Source organism: Acomys minous (genome assembly GCF_964271855.1).
Source record: "Acomys minous genome assembly, chromosome: 15".
NCBI classification, from domain to species: Eukaryota; Metazoa; Chordata; class Mammalia; order Rodentia; family Muridae; genus Acomys; species Acomys minous.
The window spans coordinates 49,711,759-49,725,301 of record NC_140497.1 but is presented as its reverse complement, the minus strand read 5'-3'; the positions used below and the strand labels follow the sequence as shown (position 1 = coordinate 49,725,301).

The 13,543-nt window shown below is 39.3% G+C and overlaps 1 protein-coding gene across 1 annotated transcript in view; it reads left to right on the top strand.

Annotated features, from left to right (window-relative positions):
* TLL1 (tolloid like 1) overlaps positions 1-13,543 on the top strand; it is a 205,638-nt gene that overhangs the window by 178,928 nt on the left and 13,167 nt on the right. The window contains exons 17-19 of the mRNA XM_084758020.1: positions 629-754; positions 3,088-3,215; positions 12,534-12,747. Of these exons, the coding sequence (XP_084614146.1) occupies positions 629-754; positions 3,088-3,215; positions 12,534-12,747 (468 nt within the window). The remainder of the gene's footprint in view (positions 1-628; positions 755-3,087; positions 3,216-12,533; positions 12,748-13,543) is intronic.

Sequence of the window (13,543 nt, the reverse complement as noted above, 5' to 3'; positions counted from 1 at the left end):
TGTGTGTGTTAGGTAATGCCTGAAGTAATTAATTCTTAGTATATCTATAAAATTTGAAAACAAAACAACTCCCCTAGTTACACCGAGTAGTTTTTAAGAGTCACTGTACCCACATTTTGGAAACTTGTTTAGCTTCTGTTGTGGCGGTAATATCGCTTTTCCTATACCTCTCTTCTTTATCCAGACTACTCACAGTTTAAAATTTATTTCTCAAAAATGGATAATGAATGCTAAAAATCAGTTGAAGAAAGTCCTTTTTCTCCTATCAGAAATTTCTACTCCATCACAAAAGAAGATTGCCAAATGCCCAAACACCACTACTCTCAGACCCTCAGTCCACAACTAGCACCAGTGTGTTCAGAAATTCATCCCACGCGATGCAGACATGTGCTCAGAAGCCCCTTCAGTGTCCAGCGCCAATACGCTCAGACACAGTCCATAGTCAAAGACTCCAAGTTAAACAAGGAATGAGTCAAACTAAGGCACCATAAGTTTGTGTTTGCTTTACGTTGAAAACCAGGAAGTGTGTAGCCTATTTTATCCTTTCTCAGACCACCGGGGCGAACTGTTTTCGACATCGTTTGTTTTAAAAAACCGCTGTCTAAACGGGCCTTTATTTCTTCTCCAGATAAGGATGAATGCTCGAAGGATAACGGCGGCTGTCAGCACGAGTGTGTGAACACAATGGGAAGCTACGTGTGTCAGTGCCGGAACGGGTTTGTGTTGCACGAGAACAAACACGGCTGCAAGGAAGGTACTAGAAGAAACAATCTCTTCTCGACAGCGCCTCAGATCTCTCATGGGTAGAGTAAAGCATGGCTTCCATGCTGTCAATCACATCAACGAACGGCGGCGCTGCTGCTGACCATACAAACCTCACAAACAAAGCGAAACAGAAGCTAAGGGATTCTGTTTGGTGTTCAGAGTTTCAAAGGATGCTATATTGGACACCTCATTAAATGACCCGAAAGTTTTGCACTTCACACATGGATGGCATTATTTAACAGAGAAGCTGCTGCCATGCCGCCATCTGGTAGAGAAAGCTTCACCACATAGTTTTAGGTCTTTGTAGAGAGATCTCATTACACTGCCCACATATAAAGCCCTCCGTAATGGTTTGTGTTTGGTGTGTTATTCCTCCCTGAACGTAGAATACATTTGCTACATGAGTGATACGCCTTTAAATATCAGAAGTATCAAACTCAAAAGGTAGATTATGTGCCCTTTAAATTTTTAAGCAAGGGTGTAGAGCGGAATACATACTAGTAGTATTATAATAACTCACTAGATTTTTTTTTTTGTATCTGATGTTTTGGCTGCCTTGATTTAAGTGGGAACAAAAGGCAATTATTTCGTTCTTTCTTCTCAGTGGGTCTGCTGTGGAATTGCCTACTTGGATTGCAGGCAAGCTTCTTTTAAAGGAAAATAAAGCTTACTGAGGAAATTTTTATACTGTCACCATCAGGAGAGACCTGTGAGGAGTTTTCTTTTTCAAATACATCTTTGAATCATACATAACATCCATATAGACCTTCATTTCAAACAGATTCACATATCAGGGATTTTTTTAATCTTTTTCTTTGAGAAATGGCATTGTGCAGAATCACAGGCAAGCAAGGATTTTTGCTCTCTGCATTCATGCACAGGATGTTTATAACTTGGTGGGGGCATGCTACTAAATCAAAGACTGGGACAAAAGGCCCAATGATTATGTAGACATGTAATGTAATTCAAAGAAAGGAAAACAGCTTTTACAGATCATGTGTGGAATCCGTGCTCAAATCTGCTCCTGACAGTAGCTTTCTGGAACTTATTTTATAGAAAACTTCCTGTTAGACAAAATGATTTCCAGACACTCCCTATTTATGGTTCACTTTTATTGCCAGGAAAGGGGTTGAGTTTTCCTTTACTCGTGCTGTACAGTACACACCTTGTATTGCCTTGTAGGGAATCTCCAACTTTGCTGTGGGCTGCCTCAGGCCCTGCAGATGCCATGACTTATAGGTCAAAGACCAAACATGGGCAACAGAAGCCACACATCAGTCCAGAATTTTATCTTTCTGCAGTGTTGGACCTCATGCATGCAAGGCACTTGCTCTACCATTGAGATTTTTAAATCTACATTCTTCTTCTTCTCCTCCTTCTTCTACCTCCTCCTCCTCTTTCTCCTCCTCTCTTTTTCCTCTTCCTCCTCCTCTTCCTCCTCCTCCCGCATTCCTCAGTTGAAAATCAAATCTTCCTATGAGAACATGGGCTGATATAGAAGGTCTTTTAGGAAAGAAGGAAACTGTCATGACAGCAACAGAAATTATCTTAATTCAGTTAGAGGATGGACCGAGGGGGAGCCTTGCTGTGAAACAAGTATGTTATATATATGAGAAAGAATTTTCAAAATATGGCCTCAACTAACGTGACACCAATTGTGAGAAACATAATAATATATCGTGGTAATTTACTGGGACACTTACTGAAATTACTTCAAAATTTCCCTTCAAAGTTAGTAACAATTTGTTACCTTAGAGCTTCATTACACCAAATCACATTGGGTTTATTTTATTTTGCCAGCTAAAATGTCAGTGTAGACACTCAAGTGGATATTTAACTGTAGAAGAGAGAAATATTAGTGCTTGAGTAATAGAATGGTTTACCAACGTTAATTATCAGTAAGTGATGTTTCTGTTGATAGCAGACAAATGACAGGAAACTACACAGTTAATTGCCCTTTCATTGTGTTGACATATTACATATTTTGCTGAGACCCAGTTTTGATGTGGTTGGTTTCCAATGTATGTTGCTTTACTGAATTCTGAAATTTCCAATCCAATGGTTTAAAATAGAACTTCACTTTCTACTAGGCACTTAGGTGGTTTGTGACTAGCATACATTTCCCGTGATTCAGTTGGCAAACACTGCCTGATTATGTTCAGCAACAGATTCTCCGAAGCAGATGAAAATGGTAGCATTGCATTGGTGTGACAATTAACTAGCATCAGGGAAATCTTTCAGCAGGGCAAGTAGGCTGCATCTTTTCTCACCTAATCTCTCATTAGATTCCCATACCAACTTACACTCTTGTTATTGGCACAGCTGAGTGTGAACAGAAGATCCACAGCCCAAGTGGCCTCATCACCAGTCCGAACTGGCCAGACAAGTATCCAAGCAGGAAGGAGTGCACGTGGGCGATCAGTGCCATTCCTGGCCACCGCATTAAATTAGTAAGTGATCCCCCTGCTTTGATTAAGCTGATTATCCAGGTCTTTCCTGGCTAACCCACAGAGAAGGGGGGACAACACTTTAACCGAATTGAATCAATTTTCCATGCTTTCCTCTCTACTTACACAAAATAAATGCTTGATTTCCCGGATTAAGGTGAAAGTCATGTTTTCCCAAGGCCTCTTTAAAAGGCATTATTAAAATTACTATTAGCTTGAGGGTTTGCATCCTAACATTACTGGTAATTGTATGTGTACATGGGAGAATAAATGAAGTATCAAAAAAATCAGAAATTCATCTGTAGAACAATAGTCTAATCTTTCATCTAAAAACAGTATTATGTATTCTTCTGATTGTATAAATTGTTTGCCTCATAGATAGAGCATAGTTTTTAAAAACAAAACCAAATTTGCCTTGTTCTTTGAGTCATATTAATTTACACTATCTATAACTCTTGACAATAGAATTCTTACACCTTTATACTATTCTTATAATTGTGTCAAGCAGTACTCAATGGCTAACTCAAATACTAACTATAGATTATTTTTCACTCCCAATTTCTTCGAGTCTTGAATTTCTGCCTGATCATCTGATAGTAATAAATGTTATGGGGTTTTTGACAGAGCATAAATTCTTTATATTAGCAACACTTGGAAAATAAAAACAGATGCATATGTTAATTATAAATATTTGTTGACCTATGTGTATATAGAGGTAGCTCACAAGGCTTGGATCATAGTCTAGGAAACACTATATTAAAGAGCAGAAATGCTTAAGAAAGAGACTACTGATCTGAAGTATTGCACAGATCCTGTCATGCCAAAAAGTGTATTGTAAGGCTCACCTCTTTTTTAAAATATATTTTATTAATTTATTCATATTACATCTCAATGGTTATCCCATCCCTTGTATCCTCCCATTCCTCCCTCCTTCCTATTTTCCCCTTACTCCCCTTCCCTATGACTGTGACTGAGGAGGACCTCCTCCCCCTATATATGCTCATAGGGTATCAAGTCTCTTCTTGGTAGCCTGCTATCCTTCCTCTGAGTGCCACCAGGCATCCCCATCCAGGGGACATGGTGAAATATGGGGCACCAGATTTCGTGTGAAAGTCAGACCCCATTCTCCACTCATTTGTGGAGAATGTCCTGTCCCTTGGCTAGATCTGGGCAGGGGTTTGAAGTTTACTACACGTATTGACCTTGTCTGGTGCCATAGTTTGAGCAGGACCCCTGGGCCCAGATATGCCCATCATAATGTTCTTCTTGTAGGCTTCTAGGACCCTCTGGATCCTTCTACTTCCCCATTCTCCCAAGCTTCTCTCACCTAGAGTCCCAATAGGATGTCCACCCCTCTGTCCTACTTTCCTTGTAAGGAAAGACTTTCATGGGAGATATCCCTTGGGCTAGTGTTCAGATATAAATGAGTATAGGAATTTCCAAAATTTGTGGACAAATGGATTGAACTAGAAATGATCATAATGAGTGAGTTAACCCAGAAGCAGAAAGAGTCAAATGTTATATACTCAAGACTTACCTCTTTAGACTCTTCCAGTTAGTGAGGTTCACCCCCACCCCTTTTATCTATAAAATGACCGTATGGAAGTGAGGCACTATAATGCAGTGAGAGATGGAGACAACAGAGCTGCATTCCTCTCATGGAGCTCCTTACACTTACACTTGTAGGAGACCTTCCTGAGCAATCACAGCTCAGTCACTGTGCTGAAGGATGTTACTTGCTGAGACCACAGGATAGCACAATGCCATACCTCCTTAGTGCTCCACTCCTGTCCAAGGTGCTGATTGGCACAATGAGCCTTTGAATGCAAATGGGCTTAATAGAAAGTCATTCAGCTTGTCATTTTGGGAATGTGGCTTTTTAAAAAAATCCCATTTACTCATGATACTGTAACCTTTCTCTTTAAATTGCTTAACTTTATGCTGTGCCTAGAATACACGCAGCCTGGTTATTAAAAAATATTTTGTTGGGCATAGAGTTCTAGGACAACTGTATTTTCCTTTCTGTACCTTCTCAATATTTTCTCCATTGTTTTCTGGATATTGTAGCTTCTTATTATTTTGTTGAAGACTTGGTTTTTTAATCTTGGATACATAGTAATATTTTTCTGTATTTACCATCAAAATATTTTTAAATAAAAAATTGAAAATGCTGTACCTAGGTTTGCTTGCATGTGGATAATAGTTTTATTTTGTGATACTTATTCTTCTACAGACGTCTATGGATTTCTTTCATCTGTCTTGTGGCATCTGCCATTAGATTCAAACATTTCTTCACTTAACTCTTATATGTCACTGTATCTCTATACCTAGTATTGAAATGACAGTTTCTAGTATCCCACAATTCCTGGATGCTCTTAGTTTTGTTAATTGATTGGTTTTGAGCTTCAGCTAGAATAATATATTTTTTATTTTCTTTGAATCATATTTTATACAATATTTTCCAATTAGGATTTCCCTTTCCCCAAATCCTCCCAGATCTTCCTCACCTACCTTCCAATCCAAATCCACTCCCCTTCTTTTTTCTTTCTCAGTAGAAAACATACAGACATGTAAAAAATCATAATAAAATAGGATAAGCTGAAAACATTTGAGCTAAAATAGAACAAAATACACTGAGGAAAAGGAGCCAAAGACACATCACAAGACACACATGTTCTCACATATGGAAATCCCATGGAAACACAGGACCAGGAACCATAATATCTATGCAAGAGATCTATAAAGTTAAAAAAAAACACTTTAACAACATATTATGAGACAGAAAACCTCTGAATTCTTATTTATGTTGGTCTATTGCTGAGCAGGGCATGGAGCCTGGCCTTAAGTGTTGTTGGTATACCAAGTAAGAGTCCACTGGAGAGAACTAAATTTTCCTTTGTGAATGGCTGTTAATTAGAAATAACTTCTGGTTTAGGGATGATGGCTTGTTTCCACAGCAGCACCCAGTGCTGTGATTCTATGTGGCCCAGACCTCTGCAGGCCTGGTCCATGCTACCATAGTCTCTGTGAGTTCATACGTACATTGGTCCTCTTCAGAAGACCTTGTTTCCTTGGCATCCTGCATCCACTCTGTCTCTTGCAGTCTTTCTGCCTCCTCTTCCTCAGCATTATCTGAGATCTGAAGGAATGGATTTTGTGGAGGTGTCTCATTGAGCACAGAGTGTGCCAAGATGTCTCTCTCAGCAGGTTTTCTAGCTGTGGTTCCTCTATTTGATCTCATTTACTGCAAGGACAAATGTCTCTGATAATGGCTGGGGAAGACACGGAGCTATGAGTGCAGCTTGAATGATTTCTACTGGACTAGCTTCACTTTAAGTGAGCGTTTCATTCCTTTTGGATAGATTGAAAAGATTGTTAGGCACCATTTGTTTTAATATTTTTGTAGTACTCCTATTGAGCTCACGGCTAGAGTTTATACCACTGTTAGTCTGTTGGTTGTCATAACAAAGTATCATAGACTGGAAAACTTAGATAACAAAAATTAATGTAAATTTCCTCACAGTTATTAAGACTTAAAGTCCATGGTCAATTTGCTGACTGTTTGGGTGTCCGGTTGGATTCTCTTCTTGCTTTTTAAATGCACTGATTAAAAAAAAAATGGCTACATTCCCCTTGGTTTCAGTGACTATGTGCCTGTGTTTTTATCGTGAGATGATCAGATTATCCTATGATAACTCTGAACAAAAAGCCAACTAGAAAACCCATACCAATATGAATGAATGAGGACATGGGTCTTTATCCCTGCCTTCATTGTGTATTGGCTCAAAGAAAGACAGTTAACAATTATTTGTGGTTTATTTTTCTATTTTGAGTCAATCTTCATTAAACACACACACACACACACACACACACACACACACACACACACACACACACACACACACATTCTAGGCATAGAGACATTCTGCAATAAACCGAATTGCTTATGTTGTTTGTTATTTCATTTATCATATACTAGTATCAGTTACAAACTTAAGTATCAATGTCTAGAAGGCAAAATTATCCTCATATGCGGCACGTAATTTCCAACTTTAACTCAATGAAATTATACTTGATTTCAACTATGAAAGAACTACTGAAAAGGAAAGGTTCTTCCTTAGAGGAGTGGGTTTGCGTTGCACTCTGTGGTTTTCTCCATTGCCTGAAAATCTTTTTATTTCAAATATCTTTTTTTATTGTTTTTTTATTAATTTATTCTTGTTACATCTCAATGGTTATCCCATCCCTTGTATCCTCCCATTCTTCCCTCCCTCTCATTTTCCCCTTATTCCCCTCCCCTATGACTGTTCCTGAGGGGGATTTCCTCCCCCTGTATACTATGGCTCATATCATGCAAGTGTTCAATTTATTTCTTTTTATTTTCTCTCCCTTCCTTCCTCTCTCTTTTCTTTCTTGTTATTCTTATTTTGTTTCTTTTTCTGACTCTTTAATTCTCTCAGTTTAAAACTTCACCTAAGATAAGCTACATTATGGGCAATCGTATTATTGCTTCTTTGTGAATGCATCTGTGCTTTGTCTGGCACCATCATTCCTCCAGTGTTTGTATTGAGATTGAAATAACCTCTATGTCCACTCCCTGAGAAAATGACATAGCCTGGCCAAGGGCAACCTTGTGCAGAATAGCCTTACCTGGGTTTCCAGAAACACACGGTCATTTCATGTACAGACTATTAGCAAAGCAAGTGCTCAATTTTCTTTTATTTAAAGTGGACTCTTCAATCCTAGTTGATTTACTAAATTGATTTAAACTATTTCACCAGAACTCATGGTTATTTCCCATCTTCTGCCTTCCTATTACCTAGATTATTGTCCTCTTCTCAAATTGTAGAAATATAATCTTGGTATGGATATGCTTTGATGGTTTGAAACCCTTATAAAGCTTTGGTGTGGATGACTGAGAAAACAACTTAGGGCCTTGGGATATAGCTCAGTGTTAGTGCACTTGCCCAGCATCTCTGAAGCCCTTATTAAATCTCCAGCATAGAAAAATAGTAAAATACAGTTGTTTTTAATGTACAACAATATTTTAAAAATGACTGTTCTGCACCTATTCATAGCTCAGTATGTGTCATATAATATACTAAGAATCACATTTATTGGTTACTTTTGTGTCAATGACACACACACACAAAACTAAAATAAACGCAGCTTAAAGGGAAAAGATGCATATGTTGGTTTGTATCTCTGAATTCACAAGTTTAAGTACATCATAGAGGAGAAAGCATGGCAGAACAGCTCAGGTCATTATGGTGGGGCAATGTGATGGAGGCTTTTTCACATCATCATGAACCACAAGACAAAGAGGCAGGACCAGGCGTTGGAATCTCCTTCACAGACAATTGTTAGTGACCTATTCTGCCAGTGAAGCCGCACCTCGTAAATGTCCCAGAGTCTCCCCAAAATAGCAGCGCCAGCAGAGAGCAAGCATGAAGGCAGGCATCAGCCCGTGAAGGACATTTCAGCCTCAAAATGCAATGTACATGTTACCATCAGAATTCTAAGCAGCATTTCAAAAGTAATTACAATTACTGTGGAGATCCCCCAATGACTGTATGGCCTAGAATTTTTTTTAAGCTTACAGAAAGGAGTTGTATAGGCACACACATCTATGCATGTGTCTCTATGGCACAAAGGCCAGACTCTGCAATCTCTAGTTGAAGTCCTGTGACCATCTACTGAATTCCATGGAACTTAGAGTAGGGCCAATTTTTGCAATTAAAAAAAAAAAAACCATCATTCTTTGCAATTGGCCTAACAAGGTGCTATTTATTTCTAGAGGAAAATTCATTAACACTCTAATGAATGAGAGCTGCTTGACTGCAGTAAGTATTTATCGTCTGTGGAAATTTTGAATAATTTAACTATTGTCAACTTAGGCTGATTCAAGCAGCGATTTGAGGGAGAGCCGCAGGGCTTAGCTCTAGACGAGTGTTGGTATGACCCACAGACTGCTAGCTCAATGCCACTTTGTCCAACGTTAACTTCATTCGGTTAAGCAGATGTTATTATTTACTCCAAAACATCCTGAATTTCACTAGAGGGTGAAAGAGTCACTCATTTTTCAAGGAAGCCATGAATGATCTAAGCCCATGTAGTATGCCCACGCTAGTCTATTTTTTGGCCATTTATGAGATATCCTTTTTTATTATTAATTTATTCAGATTACATCTCAATTGTTATCCCATCAATTGTATCCTCCCGTTCCTTCCTCCCTCCCGCTTTCACCCTATTTCCCTCCGCTTTGTCTATGACTGAAGGGGACCTCCTCCCCACTATATGGTCATAGGCTATCGAGTCTCATCTTGGAAGCCTGCTTATTCTTTCTTTGAGTGCCACCAGACCTCCCCACCAAGGGGAAGTAGTCAAATACGGGGCACCAGAGTTCATGTCAGAGTCAATCCCCACTCTCCATGTACCTGTGGAGAATGTCCTGTCCATTGGCTAGATCAGAGTAGGGGTTTAATATTTACTACTTGTATTGTCCTTGGTTAGTGCCATAGTTTGAGCAGATACCCCTGGGCCCTGATCCACCCAACACAATGTTCTTTTTGTAGGTTTCTAGGACCATTTGGATCCTTCTATTTCCCCATTCTCCTACATTTTTCTTACCTACAACCCCAATAGGATGTCCTCACTTCTATCCCAATCTCCTGGTAAGTGAAGACTTTCATGGGACCTGTCTTTTGGGCTAGTGCCCAGTTATAAGTGAGTATATGCCATGTGAGTCTTTCTGCTTCTGGGTTAACTCACTCAGTATGATCATTTCTAGTTCCATCCATTTGTCCACCAATTTCAAGAAAGCATTACCCCGGTCCTTCTTAAAATGTTTTTTTTTTCCTACATGGGAGATTCCCGTGTTTCTTCTGTTTATAGAAGAGTAAGTGTAACTCAAAACCAGAAATGATGACTACTTGACATGTTGAAGGTTTTGTTGCTGTGATAACATACCAATCTAATGAGCTTGGGGAGGAAAATGGACATTACATCTGACAAGTCCCAGGTCATACTCTATCACTGAGGGGAAGCAGGGCAGGAGCCTGGAGTCAGGAACTGAAACAGAGGGACTAACATTGCCTTCTGGCTTACTCCTCATGGCTTGCTCGGGCTGCTTCCTTATAGCACCTGCCCAGGGGTGGCACCACCCACATTGAGCAGGACTCCCCTACATCAACCGCCAGTCCCGAAAATGCCCTACAGAATTGTCTACAGTGAAGTCACATGCACGCATTTCCCCAATTGGGAGTCCCCCTTCCAAAATTATTCTAGCTTTATGTCGCATTGACATAAAAGTGACCCATACAACCTGGAATGGTTTTCAGATTCTGATTTACCCAAAACAATAATGTTTTATTGTCTTGCAGTGACATGGCTCTTCAGATGCTTGGTTTCCTACTTAATAAAGAATCTGGCCAGAGTTGAGCCAATTTTTCACTTAGTGGTTTCTTACCAGTTCCATGCTGATACTAAGAATGTGGATATGTGCCCAGTCGTAACAGGCTGATTGAATAATGTCTCAGGAGAGGCATGAAACCAGAGAGTTTGGTTGGCTACATCAACAAAGTTTTCAGGGTGAGATGAGGATGGTGGTTAGTTAGGCGCATTAGTTGACAGATGCAATCAACCATGTAGATACCAAACGGAGGCTCTTCTGCATCCCGTACTCCATGTCTACTACACTGTACTCACGCCCTGGATTATAGAGATTGATTAACTTAATTTATAGCATGACCCCTTTCAGTGACTGCCTGCTTTGCTTGCTGCACTGCAGGATAAATAATTTCTGCTACTGATTCCTTGTTCACTGCTTTTCCCTATGCAATTCTGATATCTAGAGAGATTCTTTGTGCTATAGCCAGCCTTACTTTTGTGTTTTCTAGTGCTTTGACTACACGAAGTGATCATTGCTGTTGACTCACAGTGATTAGAACAATGATATTTTGGTGTATGTGTGTGTGTGTATATATATATATTATATTATATTATATATATGATTAGTACTCAGCTGTAAAGGAAAATTAATTTTAAAACTTGGTAAGAAAAGGGGACAGTCTTGGCATGTGTCATACTAAGCTGTGTCACACAATCTCAGAAAGTAAGAAAAAATATGCTCTCTTATATTTGGAATCTAGCCAATAACATGTGTTTATATAAACAAATGTATATGTGGGGAAAGATATGTCATGATGAAACGGGCATGCAGAAGTTCTGAACGCAGGCAGCAGACATGAATTATTTAAGATGATGTAAGGGTAAATGTTTTTCTAATTCTAATTCTGCCATGGAGGTTTTTTGCTTTGCTAAGACTTAATGTGAATCTGTACAGACTCTATTCTGAATGCCTATTCAAACTTCTATAGGGTTTTTGTTTACTGTTTTGTTTTTTGGGGGACTGTGATTTTTAATCCTATTTGCAAGATTTTTTTCATAAGTTCATAAATAAAAGACAGTTACAGTAGTTGCATATGTTGTAGCGCTCTGTTTTGCAATTTCCAATCATGTGAGGCAGCTTTCTATTTTTTAACAAAATGCCTGGAACAATGAACTTATCAAGAACAAATGTTACCAGCCGGGTGTGGTGGCGCACGCCTTTAATCCCAGCACTCGGGAGGCAGAGGCAGGCGGATCGCTGTGAGTTCGAGGCCAGCCTGGTCTACAAAGTGAGTCCAGGACAGCCAAGCCGAGGATATACAGAGAAACCCTGTCTCGAAAAACCAAAAAAAGAAAAAAGAAAAAAAAAAAAAAAAGAACAAATGTTACCTTGGCCCATAGTTACTGAGCTGGGAGCCCCTGGCTGTATTACTGGGCTTGTGACAGAGAACTTCATGGTAGGAGTTCAAGATTCAAGGGAATACTCTTTGCCCCATGGCTGGGAAGAGCAGGTGAGAAGGAACTGTCATGCCCCTAATGCCCTAAAAGATTCCCATAGAAACATTCCTTCTATAATCTCCACCCCTTCCCAGTTTGATCTCTCTGGGGTCAAACCTGTGACACAGCCCTGGTAGGAACCCAGATCCCAGGACAGCATAACAATTACACTGACACCTTGTGTCCATCCTTACGGTTTTACAGGAGATAACAGCGTGTGACTGTCACAACTCTTCAATGGTGTGCTCTTTGGATCAATTCCTGTGTTTGCCATGGACGTAATTTATTTGATAGTTAATTTGTTCCTTAAAGAATACTTTTAAAAAAAGATTTATCCTTTTTTTGGCATATACATTTATATTATTACTCATAAGTAGAAAAATATTTTGAATGATTCATTGCTAGAATCAAAGTTTCCTTCTTCTTTTTTAATAGGCTTTCAATGAGTTTGAGGTTGAGCAACACCAAGAATGTGCATATGATCACTTGGAAGTTTTTGATGGAGAGACAGACAAGTCACCAATCCTTGGCCGATTATGTGGCAGCAAGATACCAGATCCTCTGATGGCTACTGGGAATCAAATGTTTATTCGGTTTATTTCTGATGCCTCTGTTCAGAGGAAAGGCTTTCAAGCCACACATTCCACAGGTATGCAAATTACCTTCTACAAATATGTTCTACAAAATATGTTACAAAATAGGACTTTCATTAACACAAACACACACACACATACACACAAATGTATGGTGCTATGCTTTCTTTTATAACTCTCTTTCTTGATTTGCGAAAGTAGTCGTAGCTTATTAATAAAATTACCCAAAATTATATGACCTTAGCTGATGTCCTCGTTTCATTTCTGTTGTGTGGTGATGAAATGCCTTGACAAAAAGTAACTTTTGGGAGAAAGGAAATTGGCTCACAATTCCATGTTGTAGTCCGTCACAACTGGGAAGTCAGGCCAAGGACTTCAAGTTGCTAGTTTCATTTCCACTCAAGAACACAGAGAAGACATGCGTGCATGCATATTTATTTACAGCCTCCTCCCTGTCCTTGGGCAGGCAAAGATCTGCTGTCTAGAAAGTGGTACAGCCACATGGAGCTGTGTTTCCCCTTATCAATGAAAGTAATAAAGAAACCACCCACAGACAGGACCGGGGTCAAACTGATGTAGATAATTCCTCCCTGAGATTCCCTTTCAGGAGATTCTATATTGTTGTCTGGTTGCCAAGCAAAAGTAAACACGAGAGCTGGCAAAAGCTCACCACAATGTGTTGTGTGGAATATTTGGGAAACTGCTCAGGGTCTGCCTTAATGCTTTTGCCTGAAGTTGAAAGTTTATGGAAGAAATTTAAAGCAACAAACAATAATAAAAATCATAATAAATTTTAGTTTGATCTCTTATCAGTGTAAAATGTGGAAGTAGAAACATTTCTACCAGTTTGTA